Source organism: Mixophyes fleayi, chromosome 10 (genome assembly GCF_038048845.1).
Source record: "Mixophyes fleayi isolate aMixFle1 chromosome 10, aMixFle1.hap1, whole genome shotgun sequence".
NCBI classification, from domain to species: Eukaryota; Metazoa; Chordata; class Amphibia; order Anura; family Limnodynastidae; genus Mixophyes; species Mixophyes fleayi.
Window position 1 is genome coordinate 32,907,394 of NC_134411.1, and position 21,710 is coordinate 32,929,103.

Consider the following 21,710-nt stretch of genomic DNA (forward strand, 5'->3'; position numbering starts at 1 on the left):
AAATGTTTGTTATTTGCATTGTTTAAAAGTGAAATACTATGTTAAACTAATGCCCAGGGATGAGCGCCCTCCTACCATGTTTAGTTCCTGAATCCTGGTGAACAGGTGCTTCTGCTGTTCTTTGAAAGTCATCTTCTGGATTGGGTGTGGTTACTGGGATCAAACCTTCTTGGTCAGCAGTTCTATCATCTAGAAGATTTTTTCGAGTACTATCATAAGGATCCTCAACGCGATCGCCGGAATGTTCGGGCTGCTCAGTAAACGGCAAAGGGTCAGTCGTACAATCCTCCCAATCCTTTCCTTGCTCAGTAGTTGTATTACCATGTCCAGGGTGAGTGACACTCACTTTGCTGGACTCAGTACCATCCAAGGGTCCTAACGTGCAGGAAGAGAGTAAGGTAATACTTACTAAGTAAGAAGTATTCCCCGCAGACATGTAGGGTTTGCTTTTCCTATGCGTGCCCCTGTCACCTGCACACAGCGGAGAACGCAGTAGTAACCGGTGACAAAACTGAGTCACGTCACGTAGCATATCATGGAGGCAGCCATTTTAGGTGTTCATGCCTTAGTGATGTTACTGGTTACTGGTGCATTGTTGAGACTGCCATCACAAAATGGCCGCCTCCTCTGTGTGTACGCACCAGATGGCACTTTTACTAGGCAGAAATACACAGTGGGAAATAAAAATGTACGACTTGTCACATTTGTATTTGTCTATGATTAAGCCTCTTCTCTTCAGTATGTTGAGTTCCCCCGGCAGTCAGAGAGTCGCCAACATACATGTAGACTGAGTGGTAGGTGGGAGTTCGAGTACACCCACCACATGACTATAAAGGACTGCAGTGCTGTTGCTGTGGATTTGTATGCTTTAAATAAAGCTAGGTGTTCGCTATATGGTTTCCCTGTTAATACAACAAGGTCAAAAAATGTGTTAATGCAACAGAGACAAAAACATGTAAACTGCATCCATGCAGAGCGTTAGAGTGACTGGCCCCTCCCACAGCCCCCGTTGTTGGTGATGTCATTTTTTTTTTTTTTGCAAAAGACAAACCTTCTTCTTCTTCAGTAGGATCATAAGAGGGTACGCTCTTATTCCTGTAATCATACTGATCACAGTTCTTGTCACTTGTTTCTGCATAAAGGAAAAACAGATGGAGAAAAATACAGCATCAGCATAGATACAATAGATATTACACATACCAGGAGAGTAATGCTCTGTACCACCTCTGCCTCTCTAACTCTGTCCAATCCCATCCTGAAAATGAAATCTCGTTCCTACACTATGGTGCAAAACTTCATTAGTGCACCTGGAAACTCCCCGTTCTGACCAACTTGTCACATGGAGCAAACTTATACTCTCTGCGGAAGACGACATTGTAGCCCGCTAATTCATGGGTTTGTGGAACAAGTAGACGCGTGACGTCACAAAACAACATTTGCACTGTGCTGCTGCAAATTACTCTTGTCACTTTAATAGTTATTCGAAAAACTTGTGTTTTATTAATGTTATAAGGAATAACATAAAACTTTTTGTAAAGTATTATAGGTATTAAAGTTGATATTCCTATTTCAATGATCTGTAAATAAACACTCAGGGGTATATTTACTAAAATGCGGGTCTGAAGGTGTGGAGATGTTGCTTATAGCAACCAATCAGATTCTAGCTATCATTTTGTAGAATGTACTAAATAAATGACAGCTAGAATCTGATTGGTTGCTAAAGGGAACATCTCCACTTTTACAAAACCGTAGTTTAGTAAATATACCCCTCAGTCTGAGGATTAATGAATTCAATGGACCGCAGTATTTTTTATTTTTTTTGCAGCGTTAAAAATTTTAATTATCCGCGCAGCTTTTGACCCAAGGGCGCGACTATTTCTAGGGGACTGCAGTGTAAAAAATCGTGCTATTTAATTTACAAACAAGTAACGCCCCCCTGCGCATTAACGATTGGTGCTTGCAAATTTTTAGCGGAGTGAAAGGGAGTGTTTAACACGGTCATCTATAAGAAAAAAAATACATTGGCATACATTTGTATTGCATTACACAACCTTCTATTTTATAATATCTACATACAGTACTTTTTTTTTACTATTTTTTTACTATAGAATTATCTATACCAGAACAAAACACATTAGTGCATACATACATATATTAATTAGTGATTATTGTGTCTATTAATTTTATTAAAAAAAAATTACATGCTTTTTGTAAAAAAAAAAATCACCTATTCCATGTTATGCATTACTGAGAAACATAATTTTTCTTTTTTTTTTACATTACATAATTTCAATAGTTTTCTTGTGTTTTTATTTATTTGCACAGCCATGAGAGGGGCGAGATAAAACTGGCGATTTGACAGTTTACAGCGCCCCTTTAAAAAAGAATTGAATAGCTTTTAACGCTTCTCTCTCCCTCCCGATACTTTCAATGGATCATCTACTTGTCCGCGATGGAACAGTTTTTGCTAACAAAACGGTGCGTTAAAAATAGATTTGAATAAGGGGTAAAAGTTAACGCGCTCCAAAATGAGTGAAAACCGCACTAAAATCTCTTACCGCGGTGTTAAAAAAATTTTTACGGCTGAGAATTGAATTCCCCTCCATATCTTAGTGGGCATACAGAGACTAGGCAACCTATGGCCACCATGAGCCACTAGGGACTGGGCAATATATGGTCACAATGGGCAACCAAGGAATGGGCTCTGTACGTTAAGCTGCTTCCAGTTAATGTATATTACACTAAAGGAAATAGACTCTGCTTAGTTCACTAAATAGTCTGGGCTCTGTATTGTATCCTGAATATTAGACTATTTGCAGTGTTAATCTGTTTGTGTCAGTGTCTGCAAATGGGCCAATGTCAGTCTTTGTTACTGTCACTGTGCATTTCTGCGAGTGCTGTATATGTCTATATGTGCACTAATGTGCTAATATGAAGATATTGGAAGTCACCAAAGAGTTCCATGTCTTCTAAATACCGTTATATATTTAGAGAACCCCTCAGTGTCTTCCAGTATCCTTACATTTCACAGAAAGGGGTGAATAATCACATATATCATCCAATGGTTCCGGGATCAGATCTCACAGAGTCTAATGTTCTAATGGCACATTAACCCCCTCAGCACTGAGCAGAGACAGAAATGTAATAGACACTTCAGTCTCTAAAGATTCATTAGCTGCTTTTCTTTAACGCATAGTTGCCTACTCTCCCGGGATGTCTGGGAGACTCCCGCATTTCTGGGAGACTTCCCGGGCTCCCGGGAGAGCAGGTCAACCTCCCGCTTCTCACCCCCGCAATAGATAAGGGCTGGGGCTTAATGACGCAAATATTGCATCATCTTAGCTGTAATTGGCCCAAATTGTGACAATCGTCTAGGGGCGGAGCCAAAAATGATGTGATACGTCAAGCCCCGCCCCCACACCCCCACCTCCCCCGGGATCTCCCTGAAGCCAACGAGGAAAAGTTGGCAAGTATGATGTATGTATGTATGTATGTAGTGTATGCTGTGGAGCAGAGTTGGGCAACCTGTGGCTCACCGGCTGTTGCCGCAGGTTGCCTACCTGTGGTGTATTATGCAGCACAGTAGGTAGTGCATAGTCTAGTGTGTAGCTTAGTGTATTACAGTGTGTAGCGTATATTACAGTATAGTATTATATGGAACAATGTGTGCACATGGAGGAATGTATAACTTCTAGCCTCCTGATAGTGGACAGCCCAAGTCACTATACTGGCAAATCACAACTATAGGTGAGATACAGTCTTACTGACCTGAGGCATTGAAGCAGTAGACGTCATATTTATTGGTGAGATTAGAATTCAGCACATAGATACCGATGTAGTTAGCAGCACATTTTGGATTTTTTGTGATACGAGGGATGAGCACTGTGCTGTTATCTACCCAGCCATACCTGGAAAACGAAACAGCATTTAAAACCTTGCAATACTATAGTAAAAGTGATCCGCAGATAGGCATATATCAATAGTTATAATCAATTCATATCTACAATTAATATCTGCATATGTCAAGTCCAGTAAGAGCACATTGTGGTATTACGGTGGTCACTGAGATCTGCAACGCAATAAGAAAAGTTCTGACATTTCTGGTTTTTAGATTTTAAAAATGAGCGATTGCCAGTTAAGCAATTGTTTACTCGTCGCCATGTGAGGACCTCGTGGCATACTGGAGGATCAGGGCGTCCCGTGGTGAATGTGGGCTATTTGCAATAATGCACCTGATCCTCTGTTTGAATGCAAAAGCTAAATGTTGTTCAGTAGGACAAGATTTGCAAATAAGAACAAACTTTAGTAAGTGTCAACAGAGCCTTTGTAGGTGTGTGCACAGCATTTAAACACAGCATTGAACTTTCAGCAAGGTAGTCTGACTAATACGTCTGGGGGAGAATTCACAGCCAAATGTATATCTATACCTGCAGGTCTCAAAACCAACTTCGTAAGCCGTCTCAACCTGCTCCTTGGTGGCTATAATGGCATCAATATCAGTACAAGCCCTTCCAGCTTCCTCATAGATTAGATTGTATCTGGTATCTTTCTCCACATGGAAAACTCCCTGGAATCGACAGCTGATCACTGAAATACATAAGATACAAGTTTTATGTTAGACGGAGCCATGCTCTTGCTAAAATCTGTAACAATTGTATTATGTTGCCTATTGGCTGTCAGTGTTAGTGTTGCTTTTTAAACTTATTTTATGACAGGAAAAGCAACATCTCCACCTGTAAGTTTAACGGTAAACCACACCCTGAGAAGTTTGTGCTTTCTTAACAAAGCAATAAAAAACCCATATTTTTTTGCAACAAGATTTTATATTTACATTTTACAAAATCTATTCAATGAGAAGAGACCTTAAGATGTTGAGAGAAGAATTGATGATGGGGAGAGGTATTTTTTCTCAGGCACATCAAACCTCCTGGCTTTAAAACTATTAGTTCAATAATAACTATTATACAACTATAAGGACAATGGAGGGAGCCATTCAGATCATTTTCAGGCATGATAATTGGGCAGCACAGTGGCCTAGTGGTTAGCACGTCTGCCTCACAGCACTGGGGTCATGAGTTCAATTCCCGACCATGGCCTTATCTGTGTGGAGTTTGTATGTTCTCCCTGTGTTTGCGTGGGTTTCCTCCAGGTGCTCCGGTTTCCTCCCACACTCCAAAAACATACTTGTAGGTTAATTGGCAGCAATCAAAAATTGACCCTAGTTTCTCCATGTCTGTCTGTCTGTGTGTGAGTGTGTGAGTGTGTGTCTATAGTAGGGAATTTAGACTGTAAGCTCCAATGGGGCAGGGACTGATGTGAATGAGTTCTCTGTACAGCGCTGCAGAATTAGTGGCGCTATATAAATAAATGATGATGATGATGATAACAAGAATGTTTCAGGTCATCAGAGTAAAGGGCAAATGTATCAAACATTCTAAAAAGGAAGTGTGAAAGTGTTGCCCATAGCAACCAATTAGATACTAGCTTTCATTTATCTAGTACATTGATGAGCAGATTCTAATTTATTGCTACGGGCAATACCTCCACTTTTCCTTTTTCAAAGCTTTGACAAATCTACACTTTAGCTATTTAAAACTGGACCTATATGAAATACACATACTGCATGGCTGTATTGTTAATACATGTAACTACAGAACCAAAAGTAAATGAGAGATACAAAGTATATTGAAAGCAGGTGGTTTCACACCGCTGTAGTTTCGGAGTCAATTTAGCAATTACAACCCCCTCATTCTTAGATCTATGTATAAGTATGGTGAACTGGATTATATATTCCGTCTACCGAGGCTGCAGGAGGAGCAGACCTCAGTAACATTGAGAGAAGCAGTGCTGGTTGGAGCACTTTTACTTTTTGATAATGAAGACTTCTTGACTCACTGATGTCTCACAAGGAGTAGTGATTAAGGTCATGTTCACATGAAAGTCTAAAGGAAAGGGAACCATCAACTAAAGGATGGAACCATCATGGATGAAAGCAGCAACTCCTAGAGTGTGATGCCCACGCTTTAATAAGACATGAAAGGCAAAGCAGAGGAGTAGATGAATTAGACACTGACAGTAATGGCATCAACACGCTCCTATTTAAACATTTAATGTCAATGTTTCCCTACCAGTAATTCAGATATATGCTGCATGTTTGCATATTAACAATCAAATGCATAGGAACTCTTGTGTGTAGTTGGAAAGACTGCTCTGATAACAATGTATATTTTTGTACAATACTATACTATTAATCTCATTTTTGTACAATGTTTATGTTTTCATGTTTTATTTGTTTAAATACATGTTAACAGTAACTTGATAGCACAGTTACCAAGGTCAACAGGGGTTCTTGATATAAATAAGAGCTAATGTCTATAATTTATGTGTTCCACATGGTCTGTTGAAGGTGGCTCCCATGAAACGTGTAGCACGGACACAGATTAGGGATAAACTAATCAGGATCACTTGGACAACATTGCTATACTGTTTACTCAAGTCATTCCTAACATTCGTAAGTGCAACTTATTTTATTTATTAATGAAAAGTTCACTTGTTCTATGTACCTATTTTGTTTCTGTAGCACTCTCCCATCATCCCACTATTGATCTGTCAACTATAACAAATACTAAGGGCTAGATTTACTAAGCTGCGGGTTTGAAAAAGTGGGGATGTTGCCTATGGCAACCAATCAGATTCTAGCTTTCATTTATTTAGTACCTTCTACAAAATGACAGCTAGAATGTGATTGGTTGCTATAGGCAACATCCCCACTTTTTTCAAACCCGCAGCTTAGTAAATCTAGCCCTAAATGTCTTAAGTTATGACGTGGTATGTAAACTTTTACACTCATTTTAATGAGTTAAGATTTTATTTTCATATTGAATCAACTTTTTTAATACTTTTTTTCCCCTATCTATGCTCGTATGTTCCACCGTATTGCAACGGTACTGTACAAGTCCCTGCAACAGCTGCTTACTGCTGAGATCATGTTCCAGATGTGTCATTACGTATTGTGGAGAAGAGGAATAGACTACTGCAAACAATGCACCAGCTTCCAATGAATTATTTGTTCACTGTGCAGTAGTCACATCTTACCACACCGACTGGGTCCTAGAGGCTGCAAGAGCTAATATGGAAACAGAATAAACTACACAAAGTTTTCCAACATGTAGGGATCCAAGCAGCAGATTATGATAAGAATGTATTGGATGGATCAGGGGCCTGATTCATTAAGGATCTTAACTTGAGAAACTTCTTATTTCAGTCTCCTGGACAAAACCATGTTACAATGCAAGGGGTGCAAATTAGGATTTTGTTTTGCACATAAGTTAAATACTGACTGTTTTTTCATGTAGGACACAAATATCAACTTTAAATTTCAGTGTACAAATAAGCTATCAAGTATTTGTGTGCTACATGAAAAAACAGTCAGTATTTAACTTATGTGCAAAACAAAATCCTAATTTGCACCCCTTGCATTGTAACATGGTTTTGTCCAGGAGACTGAAATAAGAAGTTTCTCTAGTTAAGATCCTTAATGAATCAGGCCCCAGGATCCCACACCCTCCACATCCAATCTCAGTAATGCAAGTTCGATCTTGACGAGAGATAAAGAGAGCTCGGAGTGCGGATTTTGCTGTATATTCCAATAAATTTGGTGGGGAAGGGTGTTCTTGTTTTTTATTGCAAATACTTGTTAGTATAAGGCTTGCTGTCTATATTAACCATTGATTTACATTAATGTGCAGGGAATTTACAAATATAACGAATTCAAGATTAGTTACTGATTGACTATGTTGTAAATAAAAGACGGGGTGCTGCCAACCTGACCCCCTAAAACACCCAGGGGTATATTTACTAAACTGCGGGTTTGAAAAAGTGTAGATGTCTATCGCAACCAATCAGATTCCAGCTGTCATTTTGTAGAATGTACTAAATAAATGACAGCTAGAATCTGATTGGTTTCTATAGGCAACATCTCTACTTTTTCAAATCCGCAGTTTAGTACATATACCCCCAGTGTCTAGGGATTATAATGGGACTTTTATCCTGTCAATTCCATAGACAGAAGAGTTTGATAACTGGCTGTACATGTGCTATGATGCAGAAGGTTGTGTAAATAGATTCTATCAGACGATGTTTGGTTTTCTCGTTAAACTTTAATGATGCAGATCAAAAAATCATTGTTCAGAAATAACAATTGATGCTTATCACCGTTCACAAAGTGACTCACACCAGCATGAAGCTGCCAGAGGCTTAATGCAGCTATTTATGGGCATTTGCAGTATTCTGGCTAAAGGACAAGAGACAGGAACCCAGTGACCCAGGCTTAGGCATGTTCTACAGCAGTGGTCAGGGAACAGGGGTAGATTACCCCAAATGGGGTAAAAATTAAATTCCCGGGGGTAATGCTGCCGATTCACATGCTATCAGTTGGATTGTAGACCCCTTTAAATGTGATATTGCTTTTGTACCAGAAGAGCCTCAAGGGTTGGCAGAGGCACTTCTTGAGCTTCGATGCAATAATTAAGCACGTATTGCATTTGAAAACAAAGCAGATCTGTCATATTTTTGGATGTTAGCTGCAAAGGCATCAAAATTGCACACGAGGAGGCAGTCAAAAAGTTGCTGCCTTTTGCAACAACCTACCTTTGCGAACAAGGATTTCCCACTCTAACGAACATAAAAACAAAGCAGAGAAATCGATTGGACGCTGAAGACTGTATCCAAATTGCTCTGACATCAAAATGCCCCAATATTGATGCTCTCGTATCAAAAATGAAGCAACATCACTTCTCCAAAACCTGAAGTTTTGAAGTTGAAGCTTTCAAAGAAATTTTGAATAGATTCAATAAAATTTTGAATTCCAATAATTAATAATATATGATTTCCTTCCTTTCAAATCAAGAGGGTAACGTCGACGTATCTAAATATATTTTGGGGTAAAAGGTAATAAAGTTCCCTGACCCCTGTTCTACATGCTGCTGTTTGCCAGAATATGTTGGGTGTTGTAGTCTCACAACTGCTACTAAGCCACAGATGGCAGACCCTCACTGTGACACATGCAAGTTTCTTATTCATTGTCTATTTCAAGCAGTTAAAAAAGTCATCTGTTTTGGGCACCATGTGTTTTCCTTAACAATAGTTTACGAACACAACTATTCCTGCTTCCTCAAATCTATTCTCTTCTCCTTCAATTGCTTGTGTCCCAAGCAATTATCATTTTGCAATTCAATTCTTCCAGGTTGGATGTTTCGACCTTCTAGTTTGCCCCGGTTACATCAACCCTCGAAGAACCTTAGTCCGATCAAACCTGTGTTTGACTTCAGATCTGTTTCCGTCTACACTCCGCAATGATTGTTACTGTTATAGATGCCATCTCTAACTTTAAGCCTATTCAGCTTGGCTTCCGCTCAGCCTACTTAATATCAATAGTTTTGACAAAGGTCTAAGAAAGGCTGAACCAAGAACTTTAGCAAATTCTCTTAGTTTATCTGCAGCCTTTGGTACTAGATACTCTAATCTCTTGATTAATTTGTACTCCCACTTTATGCTGCTGTAAACCTGTTTAACTCCTAGTACGCTCCCTTTTTAACCCCTTTTGCAGGTGTCCACCAGAGTCTTAGTTACTAGGTTGCTTCTCTTGGGTCTCCTGCCGTGGCCTCAAGGAACCAGCACTTGCGAGCCTCTCTCAACTCCAAGCCATTTAGCGGCACACACCTTGCACCCATGGCAGTTCCGCCACTGGTCAAAGCTGTAATAATATATTCGAGCAAACTCCTTCTTCATACATGTGTCTGGTCCTTAAACATAAAGCTTCTTCCTTAAGTACATTGCCAGAATTATCACTTGCTTCACTTTCATTTTACCAATCTTCCCAGATCTGCCTTCATATCTCCCTCTTCTAGCATGCACTCAGTCCCTCATGTGCTGTATCCAGTATAAAGTTGTATACATATTGGTCCATAATTACCTTATATTCTAGTTATCTGCTGATATATTGTTAAGGATGGAGAATGAATGTTGGGACAAAATATCTATTTTGCCATAAATGTGGACCCATCTGACCATCATTAAACTGCCCTGTATTTCCGATCTATTATCACAAAACAAAGAGTAAACTGTGTCCAAGGAAACCACCTCACCCCTCTAATTACTGACAAATATATACATGTCACGTGGGGGTGTGCCATGTGTAGATCTGGAGGGGTACATGGTGTAGAGGTCTGGAGGGGTATGTGTGGAGGTCTGGAGAGGTATGTGGTGTGGAAGTGTGGAGAGGTACGTGTGGAGGTCTGGATAGGTATGTGGTGAGGAGGCCTGGAGAGGTATGTAGTGAGAAGGTCTGGGGAGGTACGTGGTATGGATGTCTGGAGAGTTACGTGGTGTGGATGTCTGGAGAGGTATGTGGTGTGGAGGTCTGGAGAGGTACGTGGTGTGGAGGTCTGGAGAGGTACGTGGTGTGGAGGTCTGGAGAGGTACGTGGTGTGGAGGTCTGGAGAGGTACGTCAGGTGGAGGTCTGGAGGTATGTAGTGAGGAGGTCTGCACAGGTATGTGGTGAGGAGGTCTGGAGAGGTACGTCATGTGGAGGTCTGGAGGTATGTAGTGAGGAGGTCTGCACAGGTATGTGGTGAGGAGGTCTGGAGAGGTATGTGGTGAGGAGGTCTGGAGAGCTACGTCATGTGGAGGTCTGGAGGTATGTAGTGAGGAGGTCTGCACAGGTATGTGGTGAGGAGGTCTGGAGAGGTACGTCATGTGGAGGTCTGGAGGTATGTAGTGAGGAGGTCTGCACAGGTATGTGGTGAGGAGGTCTGGAGAGGTACGTCATGTGGAGGTCTGGAGGTATGTAGTGAGGAGGTCTGCACAGGTATGTGGTGAGGAGGTATGTGATGAGGAGGTCTGGAGAGGTACGTCATGTGGAGGTCTGGAGGTATGTAGTGAGGAGGTCTGCACAGGTATGTGGTGAGGAGGTCTGGAGAGGTATGTCATGTGGAGGTCTGGAGGTATGTAGTGAGGAGGTCTGCACAGGTATGTGGTGAGGAGGTCTGGAGAGGTACGTCATGTGGAGGTCTGGAGGTATGTAGTGAGGAGGTCTGCACAGGTATGTGGTGAGGAGGTCTGGAGAGGTATGTCATGTGGAGGTCTGGAGGTATGTAGCGAGGAGGTCTGCACAGGTATGTGGTGAGGAGATCTGGAGAGGTATGTGGTGAGGAGGTCTGGAGAGGTACGTCATGTGGAGGTCTGGAGAGGTATGTAGTGAGGAGGTTTGGAGAGGTATGTGGTGAGCAGGTCTGAAGAGGTACATGGTGAGGAGGTCTGGAGAGGTATGTGGTGAGCAGGTCTGCACAGCTATGTGGTGTGGCCGGCTAAGCTGAGGGTAAGGCACAGGAATCAGGAATAAAACTGCTCATCAAAAGCACTAATTATTCAATCCGCAGGAAGAGATCATATCAGTCAACATTCCTTATCGAACAATGTGGACAAAAGGCTACACCCTCGATCTATCTCAACTACGCCCACATCCACCCAAATCATTCCACAAACAATACAAACAATACAAACTATCTCCATTTGAGGCATGACCATGCCTATTTTGGGTGCCAAAAATATAAATTGTTCTCATGGCAAGTATGAGAGGTAGAGAAGCGTGTACACAGAATTCTTCTACACAGAATTGGCAAGTTAAGCGAACTGTTGCCTAGAAAACATGGAGCCAAAATTACTTGTCAATGGCTGCAAGTAGCCAGCACTGGGATTCACACAGGGGTCTCCAGTGTCTGTTCAAAGCCCCTAGTCACTGATTATCTATTCCTTCCTTACTGCACTCATCAAGTTTAATCTGCAAAAGTTTATTTATTTAGGATGCCAAAGCATCACGCACATCCACACACAATAAGCATGAAACACATTGAACAGCCACTCACACAACATAGCTGTATAAAAACTGAACCATGAAGATTGCAATTAGGTCATCTGACAGATTTGACATAATATTTACTGTTGCCTGAATGATAATCTGTAATGTTATTTACAAAAACAAACATACTCAGGCACACATCATCCTTTGCTTACTAACACATGACAAGCTCTCACGCTCTTTTCTCCTCTATTTTTATTAGACTACCGTAACTTAACAAATATTTACCATATCTGTTTTGCATTGCAATAATGCAATAGAAGTATTCCCACAATGTATTCCTCCCATAAACGTTAGACCCATTGAGTGTTATTTACTAATATAGCTTTAACGTGCAAATACGCACTATATCCATAACAACCAATCAGCAATTAGCTTGTAACTGCCTAGTGTAAGTTAGAGAATGAATGCAAACGTCTGATTGGTTGTTATAGTTCATTTGTATCTGCACTTTCCAGCGATGATAATAACTAATCCTCATCAGATACTGCGCTAGATGCTGTTTTATCACTTCTCTTGTGTGACGGCGCATAATGAGAAGAGGTGGCAATGATTTGATAACGCCTTCTGCGTCATCAAAAGGTTGAGGCAAAATATACGATGACGCAAATCAGCATTCTTCCTGAAGAGAATCCTCTAGGTAAAAGTTTTAAATTGACTTTCGTCTAAATACAAAGGATACTTGCCTACTCTCTCAGAATGTCCAGGAGACTCACATATTTTGGGGATGCCTCCTGGAGTACCAGAGTGGCGTTGTTGAGCAGCAGAGGTCAGAGACGTGAGGATGCGAGTCTTGTTGCCACGCCCCCTCACTTGTTCCTTGGTCCACCTCTGAGGTATTTCCCAGAGGGATGATTCAAATAATAGGCAAGTATGGAGATAGTAAGAAGGGTGGGATCCAAATCTGCTCTCCCGTATGCGTCTAGATGAATAAAGTATGGAGATACCCTGGGAAAGATGTGAGTAGGAGCAAGGTTCCATCTAGATTACAGTGCTCTTTGACAGGAGACAGATGACTTATATATATATAGGCTATCCCTGCAAATGTATATTACATATCCCTGACCGTTACATGCCAGGGTTCATGGCTGCACTGTTCAGGAGGCTGCATGGAAAGCCCTTATAATAATGTTGTGTTTCACCCTGTTTTGCCAATTTTCTTGTTGTAAATGTAGAAATCAGTGCTCTTTGTTGCTGGTAGAGCTATTAATTTGCACAAATGACAGTTGTCTATTAAAGTGCACTCAACTCAAATACGAGTGTGTCATTGTGTATGAGATGAGAATAGCCAGACACGCCCCTACTTCCGAGTATTTATGACTTGTGTAAATCATGTATAGTGAAACAGGAATGAGTTGCTGAGTATACAGCCTTTGATCTTCAGTGTGCAGGAAACAGGCCATTAAAAAACCAAGAAATCATCTATCATCATCACCATTTATTTATATAGCGCCACTGATTCTGCAGCGCTGTACAGAGAACTCATTCACATCAGTCCCTGCCCCATTGGAGCTTACAATCTAAATTCCCTAACACACACACAGACAGAAAGAGACAGATGGGTCAATTTTGATAGCAGCCAATTAACCTAACAGTATGTTTTTGGAGTGTGGGAGGAAACCGGAGCACCCGGAGGAAACCCACGGAAACACAGAGAGAACATACAAACTCCACACAGATAAGGCCATGGTCGGGAATTGAACTCATGACCTCAGCGCTGTGAGGCAGAAGTGCTAACCACTTAACCACTGTCAGGGCCGGATTAAGGGAAGGGAGGCCTCCGGGCTAAGGGTACTGTGAGGCCCCCCCCATGAGCATACCTCCTTCTGTTGTTCCACTCATCGTCATCCTTATTATCATTTATGTATATAGCGCCAAAATATTCCGTAGCGCTTTATTAGTTTACTATGTTTGTCCCCAATTGTAAACAAACTGAGTAAAACAGACAACGAGGTGAGAAGGCCCTGCTCGCAAGCTTATAATCTGCATCCACTTCATGCTGTAATCTCCTTACTGAGGAGATCTCGTGAGAGTGAGACTATGACTCATAGTCTCACTCTCACGAGATCTCCTCAGTAAGGAGATTACTTCATGCCGCATAAGTACTACAGTGACAGCAGGCAGCTAACAGCATAACATTTGCTGTTAGCTGCCTACCATTCTACTTGAACAGGTGACAGTTTGAGCCAGCGGCGAGGACGCCCCCGACCCGATGAATGCCGGCAGGCCCCCCAGATGCCCTAGGCCCCTGGGCTGTAGCCCCTTTAGCCCTATTGTTAATCCGGCTTTGGCCACTGTGCATTGACCAACAGACGCCCTGGCTGCTTTCTGAGATGTGAGAGATTTGCCAATGTTACATATAGAGATGAGCAAAAAAATTCCAAACTGTTGTGCAAAATATTTACCTCTTTCCAGAGCTCTAAAGTTTGCGCGTTTCACCAGAATTCAGTCTTAAGTGTTGCCAGTTTTTCCCCAATCACACCACACAGCGGAATGAATTTACCATTGTTACCCCTGCTCTATTCATAGACTAAAAATACTGAGAATTTCAAATTTTCAAACAGAATGCGGAACGGCGTTCCCCGGAATGTTGGAGCAAATGCGGAACGCGAAGATTGTTATCAATGGAACTCTCACAGCTCTGCATCTCTGTCGTGTGGATCTAATAACTGATTACACAGAATCTTGTAATCATACCTATTCATATTCACTATGCAACAAAATGTATCTCTCACTTTTGATTTGCAGTAAGTGTACTTCCCCCAAAATGTTCTAAGCACATCTGCTAGGAGACTGTTGCTATGCTGTGTGTCCTGAGACATAATACAGAGTCAGCTCATTAATTGTGGCTTACGTTTCTCTTAGGCTTTTGCACATGAAATGTTATTTTTATCTCAGTCAGTCTCAGAAGAATAAAATAAACTTCAAAATGTTTCTGGTCAAAGTGCAGATGTCAGAGATACCATTGTGGAGTGAAGAGTCCAGACTCATCCGAGAGATAATATAACTCTTCCATTGATGCAATTACCACATACTGCAGGTCAAGGGATGATGCTGTACATATATTTATTTGTATTTAAGAATATTATTTAAAATATAATGGCATGGGCAGAAGACTTTCTATTTATATGTCCTGGAACGAGTGCAGAGGGGGGGGGGGTTGCGTCACATTTTGGCCTTGCAATTGTGTCATCACACTGTAGGGGCGGAGCCAAATGACACAATCTGCTGTAAATTGCGTCACCTCGGAGATTCCAGGAGAGATAGTAAGTGTGTTTATGACACACACTGGATGTGCACTGCAAAGCACCTATATGGTCCACCTCTTACTTTCCGGTGTTTTGAGAAAATCTCTGCAAGCAACAGCGTGTCTAGGTTTGTGGTGAGGAAGAAAAAGACAGAAGTGGTGACTAGGCAAAAGACCAAATTAATGCAACATTAGTACCACCCTTCCTCATTAAAATAAAAGTTTTAAATTCTTCTCCTAAAATGCTAGGTACTTAAGTTTCACTTATGGCTTAACTGCTTTTTTACCTGTTGTTGAATTTCTGTGTGTTTGAAGTGTCCAGAGAAACGCGTTTCTCTGCTAAAGTGCAGCTGTAAGCCACAAAACGCGCCCCATGAAAAGTACACGGTGAGAGCTGACCTTCTTGGAGAATGTGGAAAGTGTGGTCCCTAAAAATACGCCCTTTCCAACCCCCATTTTAGTCATCTCGCTCAATAAAATGAAATGTTGTTTTTCAACTGCTACGTAAAATGAGACGCACCAGTGCAGTTACTAAGTCCCCAGCAAGAAACGTACAGGCTCCAACCAATTCTTCCTGTCGGTCTGTGCAAATTTTTGTTCCTCCACAAATGCCACCATCTTGTATTGTAAACCAATGTACTTTGGTGGAAATCTAGGTGCACAAATCGAGGCACGTGAAGAGGATTGTGCTCTGTCCTCCAATATTTACACTTCATAAATGAGGCCCATAGTAGGCAGCCATTTTATGAGCTCAGCCAAAATCCCTGACAATCGGGCATTTTGCATACTTGCATGTTTTTTATGGAATCTTCCAGTGGGAGAAAGGGAGGGGACCCCAAACAGGGGTTAGACGGAGTGGCCCGGGGGACCGATGCCCCCCTGCCCCAGCCCGTCCCTGAATATTCCTATACTCCCATCCCTGGTAGTAGCTACTCAGTGATACAGACCGTTTATTACAGCAACTCCGGCTTCACTGGTAATTTGCAGGGTGTGAATAACCGTAGTTAAAAAATATAACACTACACATGGAACTTAAATAACTCTCTCTGGAATGACGCTAATAATAATATTATTAATAATAATAATAATAATAATAATAATAATAATAATAATAAAAAAGTATTGAAGTTATGTAAATAACATGTAATTATAGCAAAAATATATAACAATAATGATAGATAGATAAATAGATAGATAGATAGATAGATAGATAGATAGATAGATAGATAGATAAATAGGAGATAGATAGATAGTTAGATAGGAGATAGATAGATAGATAGATAGATAGATAGATAGATAGATAGGAGATAGATAGATATAGATAGACAAATAAATAGGAGATAGATAGTTAGATAGGAGATAGATAGATAGTTAGATAGGAGATAGATAGATAGATAGATAGATAGATAGATAGATAGATAGATAGTTAGATAGGAGATAGATAGATATAGATAGACAAATAAATAGGAGATAGATAGATAGATAGATAGATAGATAGTTAGATAGGAGATAGATAGATAGATAAATAGGAGATAGATAGATAGTTAGATAGGAGATAGATAGATAGATAGATAGTTAGATAGGAGATAGATAGATATAGATAGACAAATAAATAGGAGATAGATAGATAGATAGATAGATAGTTAGATAGGAGATAGATAGATAGATAGATAGATAGATAGATAGATAGATAGATAGATATGAGATAGATAGATAGATATGAGATAGATAGATAGATAGATAGATAGATATGAGATAGATAGATAGATAGATAGATAGATATGAGATAGATAGATAGATAGATATGAGATAGATATATAGATAGAGAGATAGATATGAGATAGATAGATAGGAGATAGATAGATAGATAGATAGATAGATAGATAGATAGATAGATAGATAGATAGATAGATAGACTATATATATATGTATAAATAAATGGTGTATTCTGTTTCTCTGTTAACCCTTTAAACCCTGATGACAGTCCGTCAGCCGAGAGGAATGTTCTGTAAGATTCCATTGCCTGGTTAATGTCATTAAGATTCCACCGGATACCCCAGAGGGTAATTACATCCATGCAGAAAAACAGGTGTGTAGCATTTCCCTGGCAGGGTTACAGGGCTTCACTATACCCGTCTGTACCTTACATAACATCAGTGTGACACCCATGTGTGGGAATGTACTTACTGCTAGCAGAGCTACACTGCTTGTCTGTGCCCAGCCCATTGGAGCATTAAATATGGTCCAGTGATCGCCCTTTGTGTGTGGCTTTAATGACACTAAGCTGAATCCTACGTCCAAGCACCAGGCTTGTAAAACATGGGAGCTTTGTAACTGACTTCGGTCCGTATGTAGCACTTGAGAAAAAGCATTTATAAGAGCAAGTAAAGACACTGTGAACATTAATATATCAAATTATGTTAATTACTGAGCTGAATAATATATATGAAATAATTACGGTGTTTATATTTAGCTAGATATATCCACCATGTACTCTTATGGTTAGTCCACATGATCCACTTTTGAAAATGAATGTGCAGTATGAAGTAATAAAGGATTATATTTTAGTAGAATGTTATGCCTATTTATAATTACTGTGGAGTTATGTTTCAACCCATTAACGCCCAGCAAACACAGATCTATGTGCTGTTTTGCTGGGCCTTGCTGTAGCTAAATTTCATATACTTGGAGGGTGATTGTTTCGTTACACCTCTGTCGTTTGGTCTGTTCCCCAGGCTTTGTATTTTGCATTTGCTAGGGTAACCCGGTGATGTCATCATGATGTCACTGGGACATAGAGGGGGGGCACAATCTAGGTCAATCCTGCACAGCAGCGATGCAAGATCCCTTTATAGTGATCTATTGCGAGCTGGTATAGATCACTAGCAGACTGTGGTGAGGGACTTTGGAGAACTGGGCTCTCTGCCCCCTACCTAATAAATAAATAATTCAATACAATTTGTATCCACCATGCGCCTCCGTTTGTGTAAGAATGTCCAGATTTTGTTGCGTAGGTTTATAGCGCAAGATGGAAAAAAACTGAGTCCCTTTCTTAGTGGCGCATGCACCGTGGACACATGAGCCGTACCAGGGCCGTAACTAGGGCTGTGTGATAGGGGCGACCGAGCAAGGCGCAACGCTGAAAAGGGGGTGCAGTTTATCAATACTTTAGATTCATTTGGCTAAAATTGAGTGCTAGGGGGGCGGCACTTTTGTTTCTCGCCCCAGGTGCTAACATTTGGAGTTGTGGCTCTGCGCCGTACCACGCAGGCTCAGAAGAGACCCTTCTCCAAGCATAGCGGGGGCCTGGTGGGGCCACAGAACACCGAGGTGCACTTCTAATTTGCTGATGTATCTCACGGAATCGTAGGACAGACGGCTACCTAGACATGCGCTGGGTGGACCGACTAGAGGCTAAGATGCAAAGACAACGCACTTGGTTTCAAATTGAAGGGTAAATCATACTTGCCAACTCTCCCGGATTGTCCGGGAGATTCCCGAAATTCGGGTCAGTCTCACGGACTCCCGGGAGAGCTGACAAATCTCCAGCATCCCACTACTGCCATCCCAAAATGACGTGACGCGTTTGGCCGCACCCCGCCCCCTCCCGCCACGCCCCTCTCCCAGAAAGAACTTGCCCAAAGTAGGCAAGTATTGGGTAAATGTATAATATTCTCATGCTTTTACCACATCCACCTCCCTGCTTAATATCTACCTCCTTCTCTTCCTCCTGCCAATATGATTCTTCCAGGATTATGGAACATATCTTCCCGGCCTTGCACCACGATTGTGATATTATGTTGTGGAATTTCATATATATTTTGAGCTTCAATTGACAGTTTTCCCTTTAGACACTTTTAATAATATATATTAACCAGGACAATTTCCAAACTGATTGACCCTGCACGTTACTTAGTTGTTCATGGTCTAACCGCAGATATTCAATTAATTAAAATAAAAACCTTACCAAGATCACAATGTATCCATCGTGTTCTCAGGCTAACAGGGGTTGGAACTACTTCTGGTAAGACACTATAATCATATCATATACTTAACCTTGAAAGTCTATATGACCTTTAGAAGATCTTCAGGAAATCTGACCAAAAAACAATTCCAAACTAGTAAATATATACTATTATTTGTTATTTCGTGGGATAAGCAGATCCTGTCCTTTTAATCTCCCCAACCCTCTATTCTCGTCCTACCCTTCCTTCCCTAATCCAAATGTGTTTACTGTTACGTTTTAAACATGCAGATTGCAACATTTTATGTAGTAAGAACGAGTTCTTAAGAAACACCTCAAATTATTAACCCTGGTTGTAGAAGCTGATTCCCAGCAGTAAATGTATCAGACCTTCTAAAAAGAAAAAGTGGAGATGTTGCCCATAGCAACCAATCAGATTGTAGTTATCATTCTTTAGAATGTACTAGATAAACAATAACTAGAATCTGATTGGTTGCTATAAACAATACCTCTTTCTTTCTAAGTTATCCCTCTTGTTAGTTATTATATCGATAGCTTATTCAATTGTTTCCCAAAATTGACTGTTTAGCTTCTACATTCACAGTAGCATTAACCCTGTATAGTATTATAGGATTTCTTTTTATAGGAAATTTTAAGTATCCCTTTATAGACCCTGCTGGTGGTGGGTAGGTAAAATAAACAGGATCACGGGATGGGACGGATCCTCACCAGATTGTATTAGAAAGGACTAAAACAGAATGCAAATATATTTGATAGTTTCATTCAGTAAAGTAATAATGTATCAATGTGACATATAAGATTGGTCAATACATTCAAGGTCAATAGAAACTAAAATGTTTATTCACCAGTAAAAATAATACATAGAAATCACTAAAAGTAAAAGAGCCAATATATTATACGTAGTCCTCATTTGAATATAAATTCCCTCTGCAATGGTTTTACACTTTTGACCCAGTTTATTACTTCCAGTTGCCGAGCCCATTGTCCTCTATACAGTATGTTACTACATCAGACAGGAAGAAAGAAGTCATTGTTTTATGTGAGTGGGTAATCCAAATAAAGTTGATGTAAAGCAGATATAACCAGGTTAAAATGCCCCTTAAGTTTAATCATTTGTTGAAAGAGACTTTTTACAATGAAAAAAATACAGCATAATAAACTCAAAGGGGTTTATTTAATAACAGGGTGCAAAAAGCTAAGATATGGTGTAACCCATAGCAACCAATCATATATCGGCTTGTAGCAGTCTAGAGGCAACCAATCATAATCCGGCTTGTAGCAGTCTAGAGGCAACCAATCACATACCGGCTTGTACCAGTCTAGAGGCAACCAATCACATACCGGCTTGTACCAGTCTAGAGGCAACCAATCACATACCGACTTGTAGCAGTCTAGAGGCAACCAATCACATACCGGCTTGTAGCAGTCTAGAGGCAACCAATCATAATCCGGCTTGTAGCAGTCTAGAGGCAACCAATCACATACCGGCTTGTACCAGTCTAGAGGCAACCAATCACATACCGGCTTGTACCAGTCTAGAGGCAACCAATCACATACCGACTTGTAGCAGTCTAGAGGCAACCAATCACATACTGACTTGTAGCAGTCTAGACGGCAACCAATCATAAACCGGCTTGTAGCAGTCTAGAGGCAACCAATCACATACTGACTTGTAGCAGTCTAGACGGCAACCAATCATAAACCGGCTTGTAGCAGTCTAGAGGCAACCAATCACATACTGACTTGTAGCAGTCTAGACGGCAACCAATCATAAACCGGCTTGTAGCAGTCTAGAGGCAACTAATCACATAAAGGCTTGCACTAGTCTAGAGGCAACCAATCATATACCAGCTTGTAGCTGTCTAGAGTCAACCAATCACATACCGGCTTGTACCAGTCTAGAGTCAACCAATCACATACCGGCTTGTAGCAGTCTAGAGTCAACCAATCATATATGGCTTGTACCAGTCTAGAGGCAACCAGTCATATACAGCTTGTAGCAGTCTAGAGGCAACCAATCACATACCGGCTTGTAGCAGTCTAGAGGCAACCAATCACATACCAGTCTAGAGTCATCACACCAATGACAGCTAATATCTGATTGGCAACAGTTTACGATAAATGACGCTGAATCTTTGTTGCGCAATATGTCCGTCTGGTTACTTTGCGCACAGTCCTGTCTCTCCGGAACTTAAAGTGCTACAATTCCTATTATGTAATATAAGCTAGATTTCAATTTAATGTAGTTTGTTTGGCCTTTTAAAAAATGTTATTCATCGATGGCTAACTTTTAAAGCCTACAAGAAATCTAATAGATGATAACAATGACATACAAATGCAGAAAAAGAGACACTTATAAATAAAATAGGGACACATTGTGAAACCCTGGCACTGTCCTTGGAATTATACGCATAGTTGGCAGCTGTCTGCTAGGTTGCTACGCACGTTTGACCCTATGTTAGTAAATCACATGCATGGTGACTGATTTTATGGTGCATTTATGTTGGGTTAGAAGAGTTTTGGTATTGTGTGGTTTTTATTTTATTTTTTACTTTATTCC

The 21,710-nt window shown here is 40.7% G+C and overlaps 1 protein-coding gene and 1 long non-coding RNA gene across 3 annotated transcripts in view; both read right to left on the minus strand.

Moving 5' to 3' along the window:
• LOC142103953 (uncharacterized) overlaps window positions 1-21,710 on the minus strand; it is a 396,555-nt gene that overhangs the window by 212,183 nt on the left and 162,662 nt on the right. The gene's annotated exons all lie outside the window — the stretch shown is intronic.
• Window positions 1-21,710, minus strand: part of CD44 (CD44 molecule (IN blood group)) — a 49,153-nt gene that overhangs the window by 10,512 nt on the left and 16,931 nt on the right. The window contains exons 2-5 of one of the 2 annotated variants that reach the window (XM_075188344.1): window positions 4,428-4,587; window positions 3,769-3,908; window positions 1,052-1,132; window positions 76-375 (exon numbers count right to left, since the gene is read on the minus strand). In XM_075188344.1, the coding sequence (XP_075044445.1) occupies window positions 76-375; window positions 1,052-1,132; window positions 3,769-3,908; window positions 4,428-4,587 (681 nt within the window). The remainder of the gene's footprint in view (window positions 1-75; window positions 376-1,051; window positions 1,133-3,768; window positions 3,909-4,427; window positions 4,588-21,710) is intronic. The other variant, XM_075188345.1, reaches the window with a different exon arrangement.